This window comes from Erpetoichthys calabaricus, chromosome 15 (genome assembly GCF_900747795.2).
Source record: "Erpetoichthys calabaricus chromosome 15, fErpCal1.3, whole genome shotgun sequence".
Taxonomy (NCBI): domain Eukaryota; kingdom Metazoa; phylum Chordata; class Cladistia; order Polypteriformes; family Polypteridae; genus Erpetoichthys; species Erpetoichthys calabaricus.
The window spans coordinates 68,620,061-68,647,828 of record NC_041408.2 but is presented as its reverse complement, the minus strand read 5'-3'; the positions used below and the strand labels follow the sequence as shown (position 1 = coordinate 68,647,828).

Sequence of the window (27,768 nt, the reverse complement as noted above, 5' to 3'; positions counted from 1 at the left end):
GTTTTAAATATATGATGCAGAAAACAACAGCAAAATTGATTTTTTTTTTGATTACTTGCTCACACATAAACTAAACAAAAACATCAGCCATCATTGTTAATTACAAAGTTTATAGCATCCGTTTGGTCGCTCTCCCAAGTACTGGTAATAAATACTTAATTTTATAGCACTTTAAAAAGACATCAGGATTAATATATTTGATAAGGAAAAGAGAAGAGGGGCTTTAGCTGCTTGCTGTCGTGTGTTTATTAGTCACGTACTGCTCTGTAACACAAACAAAGCTTTTGAAGAAGTGTTGCTACATCACGGTAACCAAGTAAGAGATGCATTATGGGTAGCCCTAATCAACTGTATAGTGTCATTGGCGCTATGTAAAGCTTATTAAAACAGAACAAAGGGTTTGTTAGGGCTATGGTAATCACCAATTAGCAGTATGTGTCAGCTGTAAAGAGATCTGATAATTAGTGCTTTGATATGTGAGCTTTTAAAACGGCACAAAACAACTAACTGACTTTAAAAAGAGACCATGTAAGAGTCTGCATTAGGACTGCTCTAAGATGATCAGATAACACACCCAAGGAATATGTGGCCATCTTACAGGACTTGATGCACCCTATAGTGCACACGCTGTTCTCTCAGGATGTTCCCCTATTCCAAGTTGATAAAGCATCCATACACACTGCTAAAATACTCAGGAGCAGTTTCATAAACACTAGAACAAACTCAAATGCCTTCCATGATCAGATCACTGAACCTTTACGGGAGGCTCTGCAGAGTACAGAAAGCAAAGTACATTTCCACATCCTTCATCCCTTTAAATAACTAAAGCTTCTCGTCTTCAAGAACGGTGCAACATCTTACTACACACACCTCAGGACGTGAATGTCGGCTTTTCTAAATGTGCTGAAGTTGATCTGGAGGGAAAGATTAGCCCTACTCTGTTATTTTGTCCATCCCAGTACTGCAGGTAGACTCCATTTGTAAGTTACTGAAATGGGATGTTTAGTCCATTACCATTTCCTAATTAAAATTTCTGATTTATGTTAACTTGAGATGCAACATTCTTTAATAATGCTATTTAACATATCCTATTAAGAAAGACTTTTTAAATTATAGTAACTAAATTAGAGGATTATACAGTGTCTATAAAAAGTATTCACCCCATTGGAAGTTTTCACATGCAATTGTTACACAGCATTGAAGCATAGTGGGTTTAATTTGCTTTTTTGACTTTGATCAACCAAAAAACGATGCTTTAATGTCAGCATGAAAACAGATTTCGCAAAATTATCTGAATTAATTACAATTATAAAACACAAAATAATGGTTACAAAGGCCAAATTAAATCCAATGTGATTCAATGTTGTATAACAATAAAATGTGAAAACTTCCAACTTTTTATAGGCACTGCATTTACAACAGATGCTTCTTTTTAAAACATTATTGTATTGCAGGCTGTACTATTTTTTACCTCACTTACAAAATCAAAACAGTTAAAATTAAAACACAAAAATCTGTTATATAATTTTGCTTTGTAGGGGAAAACATGCAAATTAAACTACTTACAACAGGCCTGTGCACATCCCAGAATGCTCTTTCTTGGCTATCAAGTATCTTTCTTTCAATTTTATCTCTTTTCTTATCAACTCTGCAGAAACAGAAAACATATTTAAAATGTAAAAATGAATGCAAAAACAATATAACATGCAATAAAGTAATTAAAATAAAAAACTGACAAATATCATAAGGTGCATATATATATAAATTTATACATATACTGTATATATGTTTTTGTGTGTGTGTGGATATATATACAGTATATACTAGCTTTCCCCGTGAAACAGGACAAACTTTAAAAACCGGGAAGCGGAAGGTAGGTACACTCCCACGTCAAACGTTGGCACTGTATCTGATCGTGTTCAGCTTTGACGGGAGAGCGTCCAACGCGTAGGGAGAAAAGCACATCACCGTGATATCTCTGGCAGTCAGCAGCTATCCTCTTAAACAAGTTGCTCTGATCTCTTTCTCAAAAACATCAAAAGTTACTCCTTAACAATATGTAGATGAGAATGTCTGTTGAACAAACAGGTGTCGCTAGCTAAGTGGAAGCAAGGTACGTTCCAACACATGGCAAGAAGTAGAGCGACTCGAACAGAGGCTGGTGTGTGAGTGAGTGAGGAGGGCCCCACCCCTCTCCCCTCGGCCTGCAGCGTCTGTCTCAGATTCGCACAAATAAATCGGTACCGCAAGTGAACTATGATACTTGGCACGACGAGAGAATTTCCAAAATCAACCGGAATGTTCAAGCAAATTATAGAAAAAAACCCAATCTAAATCCGTTAAGTAGTTCTCTAATGAAAAGCGGACAGACATACAGACAGACGGATTTTATATATATACTGTATACAGTGGAACCTCGGTTCACGACCATAATTCGTTCCAAAGCTCTGGTCGTAAACCGATTTGGTCGTTAACCGAAGCAATTTCCCCCATAGGATTGTATGTAAATACAATTAATCCGTTCCAGACCATACGAACTGTATGTAAATATATATATTTTTTTAAGTTTTTATGCACAAATATAGTTAATTAAACCATAGAATGCACAGCGTAATAGTAAACTAAATGTAAAAAAATTGAATAACACTGAGAAAACCTTGAACAACAGAGAAAACTAACACTGCAATAGTTTGCGCTATAGTGCTACCAACCGCTGGCTAAAAACACTTTTTTTTTTAATGAGTTTTAAGCACAGGGAAAAAAATGAACATTTGAAAAAATCCGTAATTTAATAAACCACCAAGAAAAGTAACATTGCAACAATGCACACTACAAACCGATCGCTGTAAACAGAAGTGAAAACAAAATCAAGCCCAGTGCATTCTTTAACTGCCTTCCTACCTTATGCGTCCAGCTCTCTCTCTCGCGCTGCCTGTGTGTGTGCGTCTTTCTATCTCTCTCTCTCTTGCTCGCTGCACAGGAAATGCACAGGGATAGACTGAACATGTGCAAACCAAAAGGGAAACTGGCTTGTTCGTATACCGAGTGTGTGGTCGTGAACCGAGGCAAAAGTTTGGTGAACTTTTTGGTCGTAAACCGATTTGTACGTGTACCGAGACGTTCGGGAACCGAGGTTCCACTGTATGTATGTGTGTGTGTTTTATACAGTGCTAGCCACACTGCTTAACAAAAACAGATAAAAGAATAATTTAAAAATATTTGCTAGCTCATGCCCTATGTGTACCTTCAGCGCCTTTCCTCAGCATCTGCATGTGCTTAAACCTCTCTCCTTTCTTGACCGGCGCTTCCTCTCGAGTGCGTTCACATGAAGCCTGTTTCTCAAATTCATTTTGAGGTGCCTTGCTCACCTTCTGTCCTCTTTTCTCACCTTTGAAGATGACTCTCTCAGATAACCTCCTATGCCTTTTCTTCTTCTTGTGTGTCTAACAATCCCACTTCCTAACAATCCCAAAGTCAAATTGACCAATCGGATTGCTCTAAGGGACTGGACACACAGAGACTTTAATGTTTTATTTTACTGCCGATATGTTGGCCACAGGGTCGATATGTTTGCCCACACTGGACCACCACTGACCTAATGTTAGTTTGTTTGCTAAGTTCATTCACATGTGGGCTGCAGTGCCATGAAATGCACCTTATGTGCTGCTCTCTGTACTAATGAAATGCACATTGAATATTTTATGGGAGCTATCTTTCTGTCCTTCTTCCAAACCTGCTTTTTCAAAACAGGATCGCACTGGAATGAGTTTTTTTTTTTTTTTTAAATAAAAATGACTTTGGAGGTGATGCATGGGTAGTAGTGTATACAAGGAAGAATACATAGAAATGAATACTGATCAGCAGTACATATACATGGTATGAATAAATATAGATATATAAAATATTTTTATATACAGAATAGATATATGTAAACAGGTAAAAATATACATAGAGTACAGTCAAAAGTTATTGATATTTAGAATGGTCAGCTATTAAGTGGTAAGGGTTGGGAGTTCAGAATGGTGATGGTGTTATAAAAGAAACTGTTCCTGATCCTTCTAGTGCGGGAGGGTAAGCAGTTCATGGTTGGGGTGTGGGGCATCCTTGATGATGATGCAAGTTCATGGCAGACACCATGTGTGCTACAGGTCAGCGATATTTGGCAGCAGGATGCCGATAATGTACTAAGTAGTTTTCTCCACCTTTCTGTCAGCTAGGGAGCTGTTGCCATATCACATCCTAATGTAGCTTGTCAAAATGCTCTCAACAGTGCAGTAGTAAAGGTTAAACAGAAAATGAGGAGACAGGCAGCGCTTTCTTTAGCCTCCTCAGAAAGTAAAGTTGTTGTTGCACTTTTTTAACCAGACTAGAAGTGTTTACTGTCCAAGAAAGGTCTTCAGAGACGTGGACGCCCAGGAATTTAAAGCTGGAAACACACTCCACCTCATTCCCATTTATAAGGATGGGAGCATGTCTGCTGCCTTTAGTTTTCTGGTAATCCACAATGAATTCTTTAGTCTTATTGGTGTTGAGGGTGAGGTTATTGTCAGCACAATATGTTGTCAGGTGCCAGTTCTCCTCTCTGTAGGCTGACTTATTGTTGTCACTGATCAGTCTTATTACCGTGGTGTTGTCTGCGAACTTTATGATGAACTTGGAGCCATATAAAGGGATGCAGTTATGGGTGAAGAGGGAGTAGAGGAGTGGGCCGAGTACACAGCCCTGTGGAACACCAGTATTAAGGATTGGGGTAGAGGATGTCTGGTAGGTTAACCTGACAGAATGGGCTCTGTTGGTTAGAGTGTCCAGTGTATAATTACAAAGACAGATGATGATGCCATGTTTGATGAGTTTAGTTACGAAATTGGAGGGGATGATGGAGTTAAATGCGGAGATAAAATTAACAGATACATCCTGACATAGGAGTTGTTGTTATCCAGGTGTGTCAGGATAGAGTGAAAAGCCAAGGATATGTCGTCCTCTGTTGACCTACTCAGACTATAAGCAAACTCGTAGGGATCTATTGTCTGAGGTAGATTGGTTTGAGGTGGGCCAGAAACAGTCTCTCAAAACACTTGGTGATGACAGGGGTGAGTGCAACAGGGCGATAGTCATTCAGGCAGCAGGAGAATCGTTGTGGACTTAAGGCAAGTAGGGACAACAGCCTGAGCCAAAGATAGATTGAAGATATTACTGAAGACTTCAGACGGTTGCCCAACACAGGCCTTAAGCACACCCCAAGGTATGCCATCAGGGCCAGCAGCCTTGCGTGCATTCACTTTGCTCAGTGCAGATTGTACAGCAGAGGTGGTAAGTCTGACGGGTTGGTCATCTAGGGGAGGGGCAGTTTTGGTCACAAGTGTTTTATTATCCCAGTGGTGTAGCTAGGGGCGGTTGGTCCGCCCCAGGCGGCCCATTTTTGGGGGTGGCATTATTGGCCAAAAGGCTCAGTACAATTCGTGTGCAACCAGCAGGGTTTGGAAAAATATCACTCATGAATGAAAAAAGTAAAATTCTCTGATTTTTATCCACAAATGCTTCAAAAATAATTTTCAGACTGTCCTTCTATGACGGCATCAGGCACAGCAGTTGAAATTTATGAAGCAATAACAAAAATAAACATAAACATTACACCGATAATAATTTCTAGGAAGATAAACAACTAATTTACAATTTATAATCTTATTTCATTATCAATCCGAATGCATTCTTGCTCTGTGCAGAAAACATCCCCATCTATCACTTGTACACTACACTGGTTCTGGTTTTCGCAGGGTAATTATATTAAACAAATAATTAGAACATGGCTTATCAGTGCGTCTATGCTATATTCTTGTCTAGTTGATGCTTATAATTAATTATATGTGAAAAATTATTCCTGTTTCTCTATATATGAATAAATCTATGCAAAATTTATCTTAATTTTTCTCTATATGTCATTTTAATTTCCTGTTTAAATAGGTTAACATATTCAGATATGTTGGAGGGCGGCAAATTGAAGCACCATCCGGCCCTGAGCAGCATGAACTCTAGCGACGCCACTGTATTATCCCGATCAAAACCAGCATAAAAGTTGTTTATCTCATCAGGAAGGGAGACATTACTTGATGTTGGAGTTGTAGTTACCTTCCTGTATTCTGTGAGGGTCTGGATGCCTTGCCACATACACCTGGGGTTGGAGTTTTTGAAATGATCCTTGATTTGTTGCTTGTATTTCTGTTTGGATCTCCTGATATCCTTTTTCAGGTTGGCCCTGGATGTGCTGTAGTTCTCAGCATCAGCAGATCTGAAAGCAGCATTGTGAAGCTGATGTCTGAACACCTGATGCAGAATCTTTTCCAGGTGGCTTTGGGCACAGGGCTGGGAGTTTACCAAGGTTGGAGTACCAGTACTCACGAACATATTGTTTAATGCAAACACACCTAGTGGTCTTCGGGTTCCTGATTAACCTAACACAGACATCTTTGGAATGTGGAAGGTGAATTGCAATACCCAGAGAAACATGCACACAGGCAACTGAAAAATTAGCAAATTCCATACAAACTATAATCAGTCTCCTGAAAATGGGAGACAGCAGTGCTAACCTTTGCTACACTGTGCTTCTCTTTCATGAGTTTATTTTTCCTTTAAATTTCAATTCCATGGATTTAGAATTATAGTTTTACTTTTAGTCCCACATTACCTACTGAATTTACATGAATATAATTTTTGGCACATCTGCTTTATATACACTATATGGCCAAATGTTTGTGTACACTACACCTGATCTACACTGTTATGAGCTCATTGGACATCCCATCCCAAAGCCCAAGACATTGATATGGAGTTGGCCTTTCTTTGTGGCTTCAGCAGCTACCACTCTTATAAGAAGGCTTTCCACAAGATTTAGAGTGTGTCTGTGGGAATTTGTACCCACTCTGTGAAAAGAGCATTTGTGAAGTCAGATACTAATATTGGATGAGAAGACCTGGCTCACAATCAACATTCCAATTCATCCCAAAAGGTGCTCAGTTGGGTTGATGTCGGGGCTCAAGTTCCGCCATATTTTTATGGATCTGACTTTGGGCACAAGAGCTCAGTCATCCTGAAATAGAAAAGGGTCTTCAACAAACTGACGTCACAAAGTTGAAAGCACACAATTGTTTAAAATATCATTCTATGTTGTTGCATTAACAGTATCCTTCACTGGAATGAAGTGGCTTAGCCCAAACCCTAGCATTATGATAATGGCATTAATCCCTCCTCCACCAAACTTTACAATAAGGACTCTGCGGTCTGGCAGGTAGCGCTGCCTAGCATCAGCCAAAACCAGAGAGTGAACCATGATTCATCACTCCAGAGAACACATTTCCACTTCTCCAGAGTTATCTAATGGCGGCATGCTTTACATCACTCCAACCATCACATCACTTGGCATTGCAAATAGCGATCTTAGGCTCAGCCATGAAAACCCATTTCTTGAAGCTCTCAACGCAGTGTTTTTGTGCTGATGTTGCCTCCACAACTTGGTTGTGAGTGACGCAACAGAGGAAGGGTGATTTTTACACATTATGTGCTTGAGAACTTGGTGAGGATGCTCTGGGAATTGCGTGGTCTATCACTTCTTGACTAACCTGTTGTTGCTCCTTGATACTTACAATTCAAAATAACAGTACTTCAGATAACCGGGGCAGATCTAGCAGAGCATGCTATGGCAGTGCCACGATTAAAGTCACTGAGCTCTTCTGTTGACCAATTTGTCAATGGGGATCACATGGCTGTGTGATTGATTTTATGCACCTATTAATGATGAAAACCTTAAGTAAACAATTTGGAGGGATGTCCACATACTTTTGGCCATAACGTGTATATTACGGGGGGGGGGGGGGGGATTATGGGGGGGGGGGGGGTTGGTATGCAGTGTAAGTCTAACCAGTAGATGACAGTGACACTTTAATTTAAAATAATCAGACTATTCATAGCCAGTTGAGTCTGTGTTACATCGCAGGTCTGTGTTAATAATTTTCCAAAAAACTGTACCTGCTTTACCACTGGATGGTCATTCAAACTGGGAATTGCCCATTAATTGATGTGCATTTGACTATAAGCTCATGTTGTGCATCAGTTAATGTAATGCATTAGAATGTAATTGTAAACTGTAAAATTACATTATTTTAACTAATATCATACATATATTGCCTTTTATCAAGTTCACTTGATATCCCTGCCCTGGTAGACTTTTCACCACCTTACAGTTTCATTGTTGATTTGACGTGATTAAGAAAAGACCAACTATCTATAGTACAAATTTCTATTTCAGTTGCCATTTAATTTTCATAACATTAAAAAAGTATATACCATATCGTTAACATAAATACAGGAGGATCTAAATTACATTTAGATAAGCCAGACCATAAATACTATTTCCATATAAAAATGACTACCTCTGTCTGTTTGCCTGAGGCATTTCCTGAAATTCTGTAACCTATTTTCTTTGAAATGCTTCCTGAGTATCTGTAACACTGAATGCAAATCTGTGCTTGCCCCAAAGGGTTTGGAGTCTACTGTTGCTCTGATAACAGTACAGACAACCCAGACCATAATGAAAGTGGTAAGGAAGCTGCCTTCTGTGTTGAGTCGACACAACTTCCAGCATTCTAACAGATGGTGTTCAGAGTATACTGTAGTGCTCTACCAAAGAAGGCCAGCAAAGCTGATGGATAGCAAAAGCAGCAGTTCTGTTAAGACTGATACACAGTGTTAGGATGTAGCGGCCATTTATGTCTTTTTTAATGTTACTTTTACATTTTGCTTAAAGATTATTTTTCATCATTATTTCATTTACGATTCTTTTTAAGCATCGCCAATCTATTATCTTGTCAGGTTTTTTACCCTTTCCATATGCACCTGTGTGTGAACATCACGGCTTATGATTTATGAACAGGCTTCATTTGGGGAACTTACCAAAACGTTTTGAAATTGAAGACTCAAATTCAAAAACAGAATTTTCTATAGCTTAATCAAAATAAAATACTGTAATAAGGATAGTGACCAGTAACATCTAATGACTTCGGATTTTATTGTTCTGATTTAATTTTAACAAGCTATTATTGACATTTAACATTCTTACCCTTAAGTGAATTTTGCACATGTAATGTCTTCCATTAATCCCCCAAACTCGATGCTCCAATTATGCTAGTCATTACCATTGCAGGACTATTTAAAGCTCTTTCTACCGTTACCTCAGGGCAGTGGCATTAGCCTACTTTGTTTTCCTGTGCTTCTTAATAATCCCTTTTGTTTTATAGTTTTCCTTCTTTTGACCTTTTTTATTTTGGATTTCACCTTTTGGCTTTGGTTTCTAGGATTTTAGGTTTCTGGATTAAGACTATTTATTATTGGTACTTTCTTGTATTTTAAAAATTTGAATTATAGAAATTAGTCTTTTTTGTTCTTTTTTAGTGCAGTATTTTGAGTATAGTATTTGGAATTTGGGGATTATTTTTCTTGATGTAAATTTATAAATGTAATCATTAAAAATGTTGTTTATCGCCACTGACCAGAGTCTTTTGACATTTGGGCAAATAATAACATCTGTGGGAGATACATACGTAAATTAGTTAATTGAAGATTATGTTATGTCAATGCAACTTGGACAGCACTAACAGATGGCCAATCATTTTTAAGGAGAAAACCAATCTAGACTGATTATCTTTAGGTTGAAGATGGATGTTTGGCTCCATTGCTTTTTGAAATTTTGCAGTGCTATACATTCACTGTGCCAAAACAGGTGGGAGAGTCTGCTGCTCTCATTACAGACATTAAAACATTACGTGAAGGGCTGAGAGGCTGTCTGCTATGTTGAAGGAATACAATTCCAAAGGGCACCAAGAGTTATATGCTCCTTCCATGAGAAACGTATAGGCTAGGCTACCAGGAACTGGATGGGGTTCTGGTATTTCACTGTCTCCTCTATTGTTACATCTATTGAAATACAATTATTTAGCCATTTAATTTAGCTATTTTTAATCTGTTGAAATGCAATTATTTAGCTGACAAATGATAGAGGGACAAAGTGTTTTATAGTAAATCTATGATCTGCTTCTCGCAACTGAGAGGACATGGCGGTTACTTGCTGACTGGCCAACCAACCTCAAGCATTACCTGGTAGGTAACCACCCAAATAATCAGATTGCAATTCAGACCTTAGAATGTAATACTCCCATCTTCACCCTGTCAAATAAGTGAGCAAACCGCCATGGGGCAACATCAGAGGTTTTGCCTCAGGCTCTGACATCCGAGGTTCGATCCCCATAAGGGGATGCAAAAGTGTCTACTTGACGAGTCCCAATAAGGATGAAACATGAGTTGTGTGCTCTTTGTATTATTTGACAGATTCTGTATAACATTAATATAGGCTGGGGAGTGGTTTCAGGTGCGATCGCCTGATTGACGCTCCGGGCTGATGATAAGGAACGTGCCGGCAAGGCAACGCAGAAACTGGCGTCTTCCCGGTTGATCACTTCACACCTGTTCCACTCCCCAGCGCAAGCGTGTTCATTAATAATTTATTAAAATGGCCACTCTTTTTGAGCTGCAGACCCGCTATACCACAACCAGTGGAAAAACACTTGTCAAGTTGTTGATGGTGATGAAAAATTGAGTATAGTATTTGTGGAATTTTAATACAAGTTTTAATGTATGCCCATTTAAGAGATGCTTATTCTTACAATTAAATCAGTCTTTAGCAGTGCATTCAACATCAACAGTCGTTTTGATCATTTAAATTTTACTTTGACACGTGTGTGTCTCATATGCTATGCCAATTTGAGAACTAATACATTTGCCTTGTTTTCAGATTGCCTTCTTTTAAATTTGCCTTTAAGGCAGGCATTCAAATTCAGATTGTACTTGCTCAAGTGGAATTTTGTTAAAAGTTCAAGTGTATTGTCATTGTTGAGGTTTAAACGATGCCATTCATTTTTTAAATTCATTTGTGTTGATTCTACATTAAAATTGTGATTCAGTGTGTATTTACTTCATGATTTATGTATTAATGTTATACTTACATATTTTAATGTTAGATGATATTTTGATGGTTTTTCACTTCAAGGATTATCCCTTTGTTATTTGTATGTAGTTTATTGTCTCTGGCCTTATGTTAAAAATTATCATTATGTTTTCATTTTACTATTTCAGCATTTTGTTTCACTGTGAATGTTACCATTTTTGGTCCTGCTACCATGATGCATTGTGCACTAGCGGGAACATGGTGCTCAGAGGCCGTGTTGCATGATTTCAATGTTTTTTGAAAGTCAGCACTGTATGCTAGACAGTTTCCAGGATTATGGATTCCAATAACAACAACAACATTTATTTATATAGCACATTTTCGTACACAGAAAATAGCTTATAAGATGTCAAACAAATAGTTACAAGGAAAGATAAACAAATTAAAATTAGATAAGAATAATAAAGAACCAATAAGATACAAAAAATAAATAATACGGCACTGACTAGAAAGTAGGAGAGAGGTGGATTTGCTAAGATTTGCATTGGGTGTGACGAGGATGGACAGGATTAGAAATGAGTACATTAGAGGGTTAGCTCAAGTTGGACGGTTGGGAGAGAAAGTCAGAGAGGCGAGATTGCATTGGTTTGGACATGTGCAGAGGAGAGATGCTGAATATATTGGGAGAAGGATGCTAAGGATAGAGCTGCCAGGTAAGAGAAACAGGAAGGCCTAAGAGAAGGTTTATGGATGAGGTGAGAGAAGACATGCAGGTGATGGGTGTAACAGAGTGAGATGTAGAGGACAGAAAGATGTGGAAAAAGATGATCAGCTGTGGCAACCCCTAACGGGAGCAACTGAAAGAACAGGAAGAAGAAAAAGAAGAAGTGTACATAAGATAGATATGTAATAACAGAGAGGTAGAGCAATTTTATTAAGAATTGATTTTGAAGTCCCTACAAGATGAGTTCAATGCCAAGGTCAGATAGCCAAGGAGGACAGAAGAAAAAAAACTTCTAGATAAGATGGAGAAAAACACAAAACCTGCAAGGGATCAAGGGCCAAAAGACAACATTTTTGCTGTGAAAAACCATTTTGTGATTTTGGCTGATCAACACTAATGCTGTACTCTTTCCCATGTGAATTTCCCATTGGGATTAATAAAGTATGTATCTATCTATCTATCTATCTATCTAGGCATCTGTGCATGATGATTACGGTGGTAAGGCAGGCAATATCTTTGTGAAATAACAACATATGTTTGCAAAATTATGCAATATTTTTTTAAAAGGTGATGGGAATAAGTTTCCTTAATAGTTAAATATAACTGGTCAAAAAACAGAAAACAACTTAATTGCAAATAAATATCAATGATTGACATACATGTCTCAGAATAAGTGAATTAAAGTGAATACAGTATTTCAAAAGACTACACATCAGTTAAAACAGCACTAATCACATTTAAATATTTAGAAATTAACACATAAAACATACAGTTTAATGATTTATTCATTTATTTGTACTTCATTATTATACAAAAAATATGTTTAGCTTACTTTGCTTGTGCTTCTGCTTGCATAAAAATAAATTCCCATTTTCGAGCAAATGCTCTCTGTAGTCTTGCTAAGCTCTCCTTTAAAACAAAAAACAAAGACCACAAAGAATTTGGTTACACGTTATATTTTAATAGGGTCATTACCATCTTTCCCTCCATTTTGCAAACCCACTTTGTCCTTTCAGAGCCCTTGCCTTCCTTTGCAGCTTTAGGAGCATTGCTGGCACTGTTTCTAGAAAATTCCCACAGACTCTTATTTTAGCACCCTCTTTTGATCCACACGGGGCCAATTTAGAGTCACCAGTTAATTGATTCTGCATTTCTGAAAGGAATACTCTACCAAAAAATAATTTTTATATATTGCTTACCCCATGTAGTTTGTAAAGATGGTAATTTTCAATCAGAACAGAGGTATCAAATTACTTATATAATTGGAGTCCATGATGAACAATGCTAGACAACAGCACACAATGTCAAAAATGTCCTTTAAAAACTCATACTGTATGTCGTATTACTTGTGTCATGTAATCCAGAAGTGAAGTCATCCACTCGTATGCTCACAATATCCCAAACGCATGTACTTTTTAATAAAATATTGTTAAATAAACCACTTCTAGAAAGCTGCTGTTCTGCTAAATAAAAGAAAGTGGCAGACCACTGAGGGAATATTATAATGAACATTAAGTAAATAAATGTCAAAATCAGAAAAAAAAAGAATAATAAACATCTAGACCCAAATTGTGAACCAAAATCAAAGTGAAGAAGCCACTATAAGATCACAGTAAAAGAATCCTAAACCTAAAACACTTTATGTAGCAATCAAACTTGGACAATGAGTTGGCATAAGTATCGTCATCACTAAATGCAACCTTTGATTTCTCTTACCTAGACAGCTGGATACGTGTCTTTGCACAAAAAGGCAACGTTCGTAATGAAAACAAGATGACGTTACGGTAACATTAAGAAAAAAAAGCAGTTATTAATTGATATGCGCACATAAATTCATAACAACTGCATGGGTGAATCAACTCTGCTTGCTGAAACATTTTGAAGCAGTGGGAGGAGGGAGGAGCAGCAACTAGTTCAGCAAACATCAGAACAGCCGTGGAGGAGAAAAGACCATGTAGGGCAGTTGCGATGAGACAAGGACTGTGGACTAGTTGGAAGAATGCAGTTGAGAGGAAGGTGACCTTGGCAGATTTATGGAAACCTTAGCTACACTTCATAAAATTATTCCTCCAAGCAATGTATGATGTACTGCCCACTCCATCAAACCTGCACATATGAGGTAAAGCAGAGTCTCCAATCTGCCCTCTGTACTTCAAATGCGGTACCTTGGAACACAGGTGCTCCATATCACTTGGTTAGGGACATTAGAGTACAGGAATTACTGCAGCCAAGCATTCCTGCCCTTCTAAGCAGATGATTGCTTTCATTAGAGCAGGTGAGCAGTCAAAAACCACAGGGAAAACATTTAGCACTTTTGCCTTAGCAAATTATTGATAGTTTCTGGTGGACCTTGAATGGCAGCTGAAGTTCCCCAACCGCACTGCTATTACTGCCTTGTGACTAGACGTTGCCTTCTTGTCTGACACCACCAAGCAAGTGGTGATATTAGAGTTGACAGCCCCCGTGGGAAAACATCTGGAAGAAGCCTCTGAGAGGAAACTCACCAAATACGTGAGACTTGGTGGGCAATGCCAGCAAGCAGAATGGAGAGCCAGGTGCCTCCCAGCGGAGTATGGCTGCAGAGGCTTTCCAGCCTGCCCCACAGTCAAGGACCTGCATTTTCGGGGTGTAATAGGTGGTGGCACAAAGAGGGCCATCTGCAAGATTACCAAAGTGGTGGTGAGATCCTCTCAATGGTCTTGGCTCAAGACAGGAGAGCTGGGGTTCAAGTAGACAGCAAGTAGCTAGTGTACCAACTGGGCACAAGCTGAAGAATGATCATTCCCAGCTGAGGGTGTATGATGTTGAAAACCCGAAACAACCAAAGGTTCCAGAAATATCACTGATGATATGTCCAGCAACATCAGTAAATGTATTTCAAAATTTTTTGTACTTTTTTTATTCCATGAAGAAGATAGAAACAGATAGTACTAAGCACAATTCTGAGGCAATCCTCTTCCTGAGGATGTTCTTACTTGCTTTTCTTTAACTTTTAATCTTTAAATGGACATGTGTCTCAGTGCGTGGTTCTTGTTGATATCACTTGAAGTGCAATGCTAGCAAATAATAAACTGTTACTGGGCAAGACTTCTGACCAATGAATGAGTCAGGAAAGCAGCTTCTTAATTCACATGCTTGGTCACAGTTGAGTATGTTCCATTTCATTCATTCATGAAGTGCTTTAGTTAAGAATATTTTAATAATAATACATGTGTTTGGGATGTTGTGAGCATATGACTGGATGACTTGGTGTATGGATTATGTGATCACAAGTAATGTGAACATTTTTTTATGGACTTTTTCATGTTGTTTGCTTTTGTCCAGTGCTGATCACCACAGACTCGTATTAAATTAGAAACTTTAATGTCTGCATTCTGCATGAAATAATTATGTTAAAAAATTTTCTTGGGATTACCACAAACAACTGGGTTAAGTAGCATATAAAAAATATACCACTTTTGGGTTGAGTATTCCCTTAAAGATGTGAAAGAAAAATACAGAACTCAGAAAAAAACAAATAAACACAGAAGATACATGCAGACTCCACAAAGTGAGTGAGCTGAGCCCAGTACACTGGCACTCTGAAACAGTGACCCACTGATTGACCCCCTGTGATACTTGTGTCAAAACCCCAGGGCCTTTCAAAGTGACCACGATCATATATTTTACAACGCAATTGAGATCAAAAGTATTACAAAATTAATGAAAGAAATACAGATAAATGCATACAGAAATTAGGGTTAGGTTAGGGTTAGGGTTGTGCAAAACACAAGAAGTTTTAAAACCAGACTAAAGCATGCCAGTCTATGAACTGAATTGGGAAGGGATCAGTCTTAAGCAAGTTTTAATCAATCCGGACACAATTCAGGTTATTCAGAATTTGTTCAATTCTGTGGCAGAATACTGTAAAACTAAAAAAAAAAATCCTTCGGAAACCAGACACAGAACTAGGTGGCAAAATATGAAAACTCTATCTACCTGTAATCAAAAGGGTGCACAGGCACCTTTAATAATATGCCGATACATAGACTGTGAAAGTGGTACACAGAGTGTGGAGGCAGGTTAGCTTCAACTCTACTTCAAAGAGGAAGAATGTATCAAAAATTAGAAAATGTCAAGCAGCACCTCGAGTGCCTTTAGTCTGCACAGGAGACTTTGACACCTCAACAACAATCTTCACAGGCCATTTTTTTCAGTAATAAATTACATACATTTTGTTTGTTAATATCATTTCTCCTTGTAATACTGCTATAAAAAATTTATTTTCCGTTTGATGTGGTTCCTCTGTTGAATCTCTCCATAAATAAACTATTTTATATTGTTTTTATAATATAATTAACCAGTAACGGAGGACTGCACGATAATGTGCAGTGAATACACTTGTATTTATAGTTTTCATCCTCTTTCTCTGTACGTTTAGCACTCGTTTGCTCAGAGGTTGATGCACTTACTGCTTCCTGAGCAGTTCTTGTTTTCTCCACCCTAGCGGCCCACTTCTTCTCTTCTTCCGTCAGCATCTTTTCACGTTAAAACTGATTAAGTCAGTGTTTGTGTTGCAATTACTTAGTACGTTTTCTTTCATTTTTCACTTAAGCTCGCAATCTGCCTCAAGAATGATTTAAGATATGAAGAGGTAGAGTAAGTGACGGTGAAGGTGGTAGGAATGAGAACGGCGCCCCTTATACATGCGCCGCACAGACGCCCTGGTGTCTGCTGCCGAGAGTTGATTCTACAATAAAATAAAAATAAAAAGAGTAATACATATCATCACCCTGAAAGAGGAGAGTAGTGGTAACGTAGTATATGTGTACAAAATTTCAGGTCAATAGGTCAAATGGTTTGCGAGCTACAGGTAATTTAAAATCTTGGACAGACAAACGGACAGCCATGGTAGCGTATTATATAAGAAGCTAATGTACAGCTTTTTAGCATCTGCATTTTATACTATAATCTTAGGAAATTAGTCTTTTAGGTGAATAGGCCAGCAGTTCACATTTGGAAGGATTCAGATATATTGTCAAGTACATAAGAAATTTTAGTAACACTTTAGGCGCTTTAAGGGGCTGGTGTACCATAATACCTATTGGTATTTATCACAAATAAAGCCTTTAGCCACCAGTAACTAAGAGATCTATTATTGGTAGACCCTAATCAGTAGCGTCATGACTGATTTGTAAGTCTTATTAAGAGTAAATAAAGTCATTCTTAAGGTCCTGTTATGGTGGTAACTGACTAAGAGATTCAAAAGGCAGCTCCTGTTCTTACAGAAATTCTACAAAGCCAAGAAAAAAAAGAGTTCACACCAAACACATTCGAATAGACGTTATTCATGTGACTGTGACAAGGCACTAATAAAAGCAATTCAGGCATTAACAATAATCATATTAATAATAATAATAATAATAATCTTACAGCTTCATAGTCTGCGAGTTCCAGTCTGGCTTTGTTTTGCATTGTTCTTTTGCAGAGGTAAACCGCTGGAAAACACAATTAGAGATTACCATTTAAAACACCCTGCAATACAAATCCTTGTAGATTTTCAAACATGCATTAATTAAGCTGAAATGCTGTAACGAAGGAAGGCGACCAGCAAAGTGATGTGCATAGCTGGTCTCCTTTAAAAATGGTAGAATCTCACAAAAAAAATTTGCTTTTTTTCTTAAAATGGCATAGACATGCTATTTTGCATTACTGTATGTATACAATCTCAAGATGCAAATAACTATAGTTTTGGCTTGAAAAATACACATATTCAGTACATTTTATGTTTTTTTTTCCACATGTACCCTTTATGTCCAAGATAATATGTACCAGCAGGCTACATATTTCTTAAAATGATAAAACATGCTTCAATTAGAAATGCATTTTCTTATGAGAAATTAATACATACCATGGTTGTGAAGCTATAACTTTGAAAAATACCAAACTTATACTTTAAGAGGTTTAAAAAATATATAGATGCTATTCAGTTTGCTGATCAGAACAGATTAAGTCCTTGAACAGCAACACAATATCAGAAATTGACAATCGCAGAGTATAACTGAGGTTAAAAACAAAAAGAAATATTACTTTATCATATTGGCGTTAAACATACTGTATATCCATCCATCCATTTTCCAACCCGCTGAATCCGAACACAGGGTCACGGGGGTCTGCTGGAGCCAATCCCAGCCAACACAGGGCACAAGGCAGGAACCAATTCCGGGCAGGGTGCCAACCCACCGCAGGACACACACAAACACACCCACACACCAAGCACACACTAGGGCCAATTTAGAATCGCCAATCCACCTAACCTGCATGTCTTTGGACTGTGGGAGGAAACCGGAGCGCCCGGAGGAAACCCACGCAGACACGGGGAGAACATGCAAACTCCACGCAGGGAGGACCCGGGAAGTGAACCCAGGTCCCCAGATCTCCCAAGTGCGAGGCAGCAGTGCTACCCACTGCGCCACCATGCCGCCCGTTAAACATATAGTAGAGAGATAAATTAACATTTATCCATGTACATTTAAAAAGCTCTGATTAAGTGAACTTTAGGCCATGAAGCACAATTTGAAACTTTTGCAAGGAGAGCCTAAGATAAGAGTGACCACATACTGCAATAATCACAGTATACTGTACAGGAAAAGCGAATTGCAATTAAAACTCAATCATTTACTGCCTACTGCAGAGCTTTCTACAAGGATTAAAATATAAAGAAAAGGCAAACATATTCCACAAAGGAAACAGATAAGGCATAAAAGCAAGAGAAAGACCTTGTCTTGCTTCTAGGAATAGTAACTACTCAACAAGCAGAGCACTGCAAACACATTTACAGATGTGTGACATGTGACACACAGAAACATGACACCTATGGTCTGATTTGGGGAGAGGTGCCATTCTGTTAAAGATGACGTCACACATCAGGAGTGTGAAGAATGGCATTGGATTCTTGAGCATGTCCTAAAATAAATACACTCTGCAGTATAGCGAATATTATTATTTAAGTGATAGCTAATTTTAAAGTGACTAGCAATAACAGCATTTCATCACCTTATAAGCTTTTTTGTAATGGGCTGTGATAGAGGTTATGGCATTTTAAAATTTGAACCAGTAATTGTTAAGTAAATCTTTCTCTTGACTCATTAGGTAAATCAATTCTGTATTTATAAAACATCCTTTTGGTACAAGTTCATACCACTAATAAAGAATAGAAAGTATCAACAATGTCACAGTGAATATTTTGAATGAGAAATGGCAATGTGCCCAGCCGTTGATGCAATTCATTTGACTCCCTTATGTTTGGACCCTACTGTTAAATTGAATTCATTCTAAATCCATGCTGATAAAAGCTGAGGTTGAAAGGGGGGCAGAAGAATAAGGACAAAGCACAGCCATTTCACCAGAGTTCTGAAACAAGAAAAATAAAATATAATATAGAACTATAAAAACAACATAAGGCAAGCTGTGCAAACTACTGATACATATTGATTTTTGAGTTGACTTTAATAAAACCTGTAAATAAACTTCTAATAAACTTTAAGAAATACTCTATATGGTAAAGAAATCGTGTGAGGGACACAAATGTAGAACATTTTAAGGAGAGGCATGAATCAGTACATCCCTTATATGATGTTGGTAGCGATCGTAGGCAAATGATGGTTAACTTGATTTAAACGTTTAGCATTCAGCACGTTCAGTTTACTTTGTGAATGCCATGGTTAAAGTGCTTGTTCTTCATGTACACTTGAGTCTGAAATGTCTTTATTTCTTTCATCCCTTCAATTTTCTTATAATGTTGCTTCCCCTCCGTGATCTCCAGCAATACAATACGACTGGTCCTCTAAATGACACTTATGCTAATTAGGATTTTCATTGTCACCATTGTCATCTCTGTTGTTCAGCATGCATTTCAGCAATGTGAGCACAAACCAACAGACATAAGCCATGTCTGCCACAATACAGCTAAAATATACTTGGATAGCAGATGAGCGTGACAATATGCACACGTATCTGACAGAGGCACGTGCTCAATGGCAATGTGTCCTTTGTTGAATGGCCGCTCATACTTGAACCTGTACATATTCCTTTTAAATTCAGCTCTCACTCCTAACATTAATTGCAGTATAATGTATATATATATAAAAGCCAAATACCACTGATGCACTCATCACGAAATCTCCTGAACCATGAGGACTTGGGACTTTGGAATGTTTTTTTGCTTGAATGTTTGCACTAAGTACTATAGTACGCTTGCAGTAAAAGATGTATTTATGCAAATCCAAGAGAGTGGCTGTGGGCCGAAAGCATGGGTGCAGGGCCTTCCTCATTTACTTGCCAGCCTCTGTTCGAGTTGGTCTATGTCTTGCCACGTATTGGAGTGCACCTTTGTTCAATAGACATTATCATCTACAGATTGTTAAGGAGTAACTTTGACGTTTTTGACAGAGAGATCAGAGCTCTATGTGTTTTAAAGGGTAGCTGCTGACTGCCAGAGATATCACATCCATGTGCTTTTCTCCCCACGCGTGGGACGCTCTCCAGTCAGAGCTGAACACGATCAGATATAGTGCCAACGTCTATTGATTTTTAAAGTTTGTCCTGTTTCATTACTATGTGGGTGCAGCCATGGGGTACAGCTAGTCTAATATATACTGTAATTGGTGGAGGCATTGAACTGGGATGGATGACATTCCTGTTCCTGGATGGAACTTTAAAATGGGTGGACTGGGGGAGACAGCCATTCAAGGATTTATACTCCCTAAATACACTAGGTGGCAGTGCTCCTGGACTGGTGTGTCCATGCATAAACCCATAAGGTATGTTGGGAACTGCAGTCCTGCTGGGTGCCATGGGTGCTGCTTAGGAGGAGCTATAGAGGAAACCCATCCCATCTTTAAGTGGCTTCCATCTGACCTGAAAGTGCTTCCATCGTGCAATACTGTGGCACCAGAAGTACTCCTTGGTCAAACATAAAAAGGGCCGATTTACCTCATTCAGGGAGTCAGAGTCAGGAGGAGAAGGATGGAGAAGATAACACTTACCTGGAGAAAGAGAAGTGGAACGAGATGAAAGAAAGGAAGGAGTATATTATATTCTGGTCTGTTTGTAGTGTGTCAGATGGAATGACAAGAAATATGTTAAAGGTGGTCTTTGTAAATAAAATCCCTTTATTTATATCTGTGACGGTGTTGCTGTAGTTATGTCTGGGGTTTGGGGCTTCGATTGACTCTTTAATAATCACAATACATAAATACAGGCAAAGAGAAGCCATGGAACATTGCAATTGTGTTACACTTCCTCAGTGGGGTCTGTGATTGCAATGCCCAAATTCAGGGGAGTGTAGAAGCATTTCTCTTAACACAGACTTAGCATGATGATATCTACTTATGAAGATCGCCTTCTGGTTCTTTGAATCTCTGACAGGCTTTTTTACCCACACTTTCCACGGACCAATACTACGTATGGCTTAGTGCCAACTTAACACATTCAGTAAGCTCTTTATAGGTTCTACTAAACAATGCTATACTGTATATGGATTAGTTTCCTTTAGACCATTTCAAATTGGAACAAAGCACAAGAAACATGACAAAAATGGTGCAAAAGAAAGGATATACAGTATAACTTGCTTTAAATTGTGGTGTTCACTCCTAAAATACATTGCAGCATAATTTTAAATGTATATACTGTCACACACAGCTTGGGGGACAACTTCAGGGCTCCTCTGATGGTAATTCTACTCTGAATCACGGTGTGGCATTGCATCTAACTGCCTGTCCTCTTCCTCCCTCTGCAGAGGAAAGGACTAACGGCTGAAGATCGCTGACGTCATTACCAGTTTCTGATTGCCTGCTCCTGCCGCTTCTGCCTGCCCAGTCTCATAATCGTCTCCACTGCCATCTAGAGGCAGTCTGAAGAAAGACTCACTCCTACAAAGATGCTCTGCAAAGCTTGCATGCTAGTAATTTCGTTGTCTTCTCCATGAATTATACTCTTTGTGATCTCTTTAATCTTTTTTCAAAGTATATACAGCCAAAGAATGTGCCTGTTCCAATTACTGACCTTCAATTACAGTTCTTAGTTTGTCACTGTTACCTGAAAATGATTTTTTGCTTTGATTAGCTAAAAATTGTATGTATACAATATATATAGCATTAAGCATTTCAAACAAAGCCCTGCTCACAAATCACAGTGTCACCAAGTTATTTTTCAAATCAGGTTACATCATATAACTATAATTATTATATGCCACTCTTACAAATCTGTAAGTTTGTTTGGTATGTTTTCAGTTTTTACACATATAACAGCTGCTTCTGACATCAGACCAGATGCCTAATATACAGTAAGTTATCTGAATGGGTGGGAACCATGAGCACAGAAACCCGGGATAAGGCAAGTCATCCCATTAAAAACTGATGTGTGAGTTCAAGTATGGAGTCCTCCATTTATAAAATGCTTTGATATCATCAAAATGTGCTAACAGAAAAATGTATTACATCATCAATGGCCATAGCTAAAATGGCCAAAAACAAGAAGGTGTCTTGTCTACTGAGATTGTGCTGCTGAGCTATTCACTGTATATTCAGTGCTTTAACATAAATTTAGCAATTTCAGAAATACTGAGATAGATTATTTCAACCAGGAGAAGAAATGCTGCGCTCTCCCAAACATTTGCATCGGGAAACTTGATCTTTGTGGACATGTCCACCATTATTTACCCATGGCTGCTGGATGTGTATGCAAAGCAAGCTCACGCGCAGTCTAACAGAGTGCAACAGACATATACAAACTACAAAATTCTGAAATACAACAAGGTTAAGGGCTTACATGGCATAATAACTGGGTTACTTGCCCATAAATGTACATGTTAACCTGGGTCCTCAGAGACCAATATCCCGATTTCTCTAACCAGAATGAAGGTATACATGGCATACTCTGTAAATAATCGGGTTATTAAAGTGCATGTAAATGCATTGATTGTCACTTCAGCTGCTTACACTTATCTCTGTAACAACAACTTACATCTCCTGCTGTTTAAAGTCATACCAGGCAAGTTCAATGATCTTTAAAGGGCATAAAAGTAAAAAATAATGCAATAAAAGCAAAAAAACAAACTTTGTAGTAGTGAATGTAGACGGAAAGGAGCTACCTAACTGTGGCTCTAATGCATACAGTGAATAAAAATATTCTCAGCATTTGCATTACACTAAAAACACCCACACAGCTGCATTATCTGCAGTTTAATATAAATGAATAATTCACTGACACAATCGTTTTTTGGCAAAGTACAACAATTATCTATTATAGTCAACACCGTGAAGTCTGACACACTTTTTAAACATTTTTCATTTGAAGAAATATGAATTAAAATTAGCCACAGATTCTCCAAAACAGACAACTTACTTTAGTACATCAAATATCCGAATGTTTACATCACTTGATTGTGTTCTAACACCTACGAATGCTATTTCAGCCATCACATGCCTATCTGGCTTTAGTTTTTAACTTCATCTACTATCCATCCATCCATTATCCAACCCGCTGAATCTGAACACAGGGTCACGGGGGTCTGCTGGAGCCAATCCCAGCCAACACAGGGCACAAGGCAGGAACCAATCCCGGGCAGGGTGCCAACCCACCGCAGACTTCATCTACTATATACGTAATAAACACTACTGTGTTTGTGTGTATGTGTGTGTCCAGTCCATCCGAACAATCTGATTGGTTGGTTTGGCTTTGGTCCGATTGGTCAGTTTTCGTTTGGTTGCTCACTCAAATAGAGAGGGGAAGTTCCAGGTAAGAGAGGTTGAGACACATGAGGATACCATGGAAAAGCTTAGGAGAAATAATGAGAGTCGTCTTCAAAGACAGAAAATATTCATAAGAATACTAATGATGTTTCCACAGCTGGTAAGTGGTTTGGGGGTGCTGTCTACCATTGGTCAAAATTCAAAAAGTTGACAGAAAGTGTGCAACGCAACTTGAAATGACATATTTTCAGAAGGATGCTTTACTGGAGCATAACAGAGAGGGAGCGCCGGGCAGGAGAGGTTGATGCACACAAGGATACCGAAAAGAGGCATATGAGGAACACTGAGAGTACATGTAAGGCAACAGATTTCAAATATTTTTAAATGTATTTCATTACCCACCTTCAACAGGTACCCTAGCTAGTGATTTTATAAAATGCAATTAAAAATATGTGGCTTATGTGCTCTGCTATTGCATGTAATTACATTCTATTTTTTGAATATGACTCAGTGTTGTGAAAAATTTCATAAATAAAAAAATGTGATATCTCAGTCTTTGATTAAGTAGGTAAACAAAAGATGAAATCTCTCCAGTTTTTGCAGTTAATTCATTGCTAAGTTATTGAATGCAACTGAGTTTTATGCCATGTGCAAAACTGAGGGAACAATTCCCCTTGTAAAGTATCTGTGCATGCAGACATTTTAATGCTAATATAAACAATACTAACACGAGACGTTTATTATGAAAGCAAACAAGGCAGGTGAATATATCAAAGTTCAATCTAAAATGAGGTAAGACTAAAATATACAAGGTGACTTCAATTGATTACATTTCTTTTGACTTTCCAGTTGGGGCACAGGCAGGTGAAGTGATATGCTCTTGGTCACACAGTGTCAGTAGTGGGACTTGAACCCACAGCCTTAGATTTGAAGTCCAAAGCCTTGCCCACTACACCACACTGCCTGCATTCTAATGCATTTTGCTGAATTTCAGTGTTGAACTACTACACCACAATGTAGATTTTTTTTAAATATACGATAAATTTCATGAATTCGGAAGAAAATAAACTACTTAATTATACTAACAGTACTTCATCACAAAAATATTAAGCTTGATCAAGTGATTACAGTAAATATTACAATCAACTGCCACTGTCAATAAAAGTAGCTGCTGTGTACTCATTAACATACCCACAGGGACAGGGAGATGCATCCATCAGTAGAGAAATGTCATTTTTAGAAAAATATTCAAGCAACTGGAATCGTTTATTTTGAAGCAGGATGACAGATATACTTAACATAACAAAGCAGCCTCAGATTAACTTACTCCAATTTAGAGACAAGGGGACAGGTGGGGGGCACTAAATACCAAACCCACATGGGGCCATTCAGAATCTTTTATCAACCTGAGAAGCACATTTTAGAGGATGTGGGAGGAAAATCACAACACCTAGAGAAAAACACACAGACACAGGGGGAATGTGTACACTCAGGCCTGACAATGACCAGGCTCAGGGTTTGAACTCAGGGTGTTTAACCTTCGAAGTACCAGTGCTAACTTCTTTGCCATTTTTTTTCCCTAATAATCAATTTCCTGAACTTGCATATTTTACTAAAGCATTTCAAGTAGTCAGAGCCTATGTCAATAATAATAATAATAATAATAATACATTTTCTTTATTGTAGTGAGGTGAATGAGGTTGTAGGGCAAAGATAAATGCTTGGGGTGCCAACTGGGAAAAAACATGTTTAATTGGAACAAAAATGCCAAAAATTGAAGATAACAATAGCTTCGTACTTACAAAATTAAATTGTAGGCAAGAAATTGTTATCTATAAAGAAATAATTCTTGAGTAACAGTGATGCACTGGTGAGTATATGGAATATGCTCTTGAGTTTGAGTTTAGAAATCTCCAGAGGTCTGATAAGCTGTGATCGGTTACAAACTGTGTAATTGTTTTTGTAGTGGTAGATGTCACTGCCCCTGTGGCAGGAGACCTATCTAGGTCTGGGTTTAAAACACAGTTAAAGTCCGTAGCCATTATAATTTTATGAGTATTCACTTTGGGAATGGATGCAAATATGTTTTGGATGAAGTCCCAATAATCTACATTGAGTGCGTAGATATTTATCAAAATCATTTTACAGTTAAATAAATTACCCGTGACGATCACATATCGCCCTTCAGGATCAGATGCTACATCTGATACTACATATGAGTTTCCTCTTTTTTTATGTAAAGCAGGAATGGAATATTTGTCCAGTCTTGTCTCTTTACAGCCAAAACTGATCTTTACTTAATAAGTAGGTCTTCTGTAAAAATACTATTTTAGCATTTAGACCTGTTAGGTGAGAGAATACTTTCTTTCTCTTTAATTCATGATTAAGACCTTTAACATTCCAGCTCACAAAGTTAACTGTAATACACTTATTAATGCTGGCAAGTTGTTATGTGTTGGATGTTGATTTAACATGCAGATAGGAATTTTACTGTACTCTGTGACAAAAGTTACTACTACTACTGCTGCTACAAATCAGTTACTGCAGGCACTCACTGAAAAATTCTTCCACCCATTTCCTTACTTCTGCGTATTCCCGAACAACCAATGAAAGAACAATCGAATACTAAAGATGATTTGCACTTAGCTTGACAATGAATGCTGGGTTAATGCTTTAGAACAAGCAGACATGAAGGTGCACGACACTGGCACATCACTATCAGAACAAGTGGCTTTGTTCCACTTTAGAAAATACAGGAAAAATTGGGCACAATCTTTTAGGGCTGTGTGAGAGGCTTTTGATGAAGGTCCACATGGCTGGGAGGCAGTTTGGTGAAAAATGTGGATGTCAAGCGGTAACCATAAAGCTTTGAAAAATGGTTTGATATTGGTGGATATTGATGACAAGCAGATAAATGGAAATTTTATCCTGTCCCTCTCCTCTCCTCTCCCCCCATTTCAATTTAAAACTATTATATAAACACATCTTGCAGCTGACCTGTCCGAGTCTTGTGGATTTAGCTTTTATTTTCTGCGGCCTCAAACTCTTCTGGCTGATTACACTTAAAAATGTCATTGTCCAGAAATGTTTTGTGCAGCTTAAAGATCACACTTCACTGGTTCATATGACATCTAACTTTAGGGAAAATATTTTTTTCTATCACAACCTAAGTACTTTTATTTTATGTGCATATGTTGTATATTCAGTCCATTTTCTAATCTACTCATTCTGTTTAGAACTGCTGGGAAACCCATATTCATTCTAGAAGCAGTGGGCACAAAAAGGGAAGCAACTCTGAAAAAGGCGCCTGGTCATCACTTTCAGGAACTGCAATTTTATGATGCTTAGAAAATGATGTTTAGCCTTGTGGAAGTACAGCCACGGATACAGACAAGCAACCACCGATGGTTCCAAAACCCACGTTTATTTACAGCTATTTACAAGGGTCTCACACAAGCACAGTGCCCCTGCACCAATCACCCTCTTTTAGTCCGGTTCTTCCAACAGTCTTTCCTTCACCGCCTCCACTCCTCTCCTCCAAGCTCTGTCCACTTCCACCCGACTATGACTAATTACTGGAGGGAGGCAGCCTCTTTTATTCCCACCCAGATGTGCTCCAGGTGTCCTTTGATGATCTTCCTGTGACACCTTCTGGTGTGGCGGAAGTGCCACATGAGCACCCGGAAACACTCTGGGTGTCCCTGGTATTCCTTCCCCCAGCACCTCCAGGTTTAGCGGAAGTGCTGACGTCCAGGGCTCCTTAATCGTCCGGGCGCCCCTATAGGGTTGAGCTTCCATGTTCAATTCCCGTGGCCCCCATACCAACCAAGGTGGCTGCCTTCTCGTGGTCCGGGGGAGGCACAGTCTCTCTCCTGGTCCTTCCATGTGTCGCAGCTGGGCACAGCCTCCAGCTGACCACCACAGTCTTCACACATGCAGCTTTTTTTTCTAGTGTTAATTGTTTATAACTTTCGTATTCATGTCACAAGGTCACCAATTTTTACTCACAGTTCTTTCGTGTGCACCACCATTTTGTGGATAACAGTCGAATTTGTTGATGAGCAAGTGACTCATGGGGTATCATTATTGCTCTGGTATTTAAGATGATATCATGGTATAAGTGGCATCCTAGCGTTACAATAATTCTTATAGAAAATTAACTCTTAGAATTGTATTTCAAATTAGTTTTTTTTTGGTTCTGAACTTCTGCCTTTGTTTTGTGATTTTAATGTTTTTCAGGTTTTCATGATTGTTATTTTAGCTTTCACTCAGTCAGAGGTATAAAGTACTAAAAATCTGCTCAAGCAGATTTCCTGTGTTAA

At 38.3% G+C, this 27,768-nt stretch overlaps 1 protein-coding gene across 7 annotated transcripts in view; it reads right to left on the bottom strand.

The window, feature by feature from the left end:
* Positions 1-27,768, bottom strand: part of LOC114665927 (regulator of G-protein signaling 7) — a 541,984-nt gene that overhangs the window by 83,810 nt on the left and 430,406 nt on the right. For all 7 annotated transcript variants that reach the window (XM_051919312.1, XM_051919311.1, XM_028820591.2 and 4 more), the window contains exons 7-9: positions 17,127-17,191; positions 12,547-12,623; positions 1,567-1,648 (exon numbers count right to left, since the gene is read on the bottom strand). In XM_051919312.1, coding sequence (XP_051775272.1) covers positions 1,567-1,648; positions 12,547-12,623; positions 17,127-17,191 — 224 coding nt within the window. The remainder of the gene's footprint in view (positions 1-1,566; positions 1,649-12,546; positions 12,624-17,126; positions 17,192-27,768) is intronic.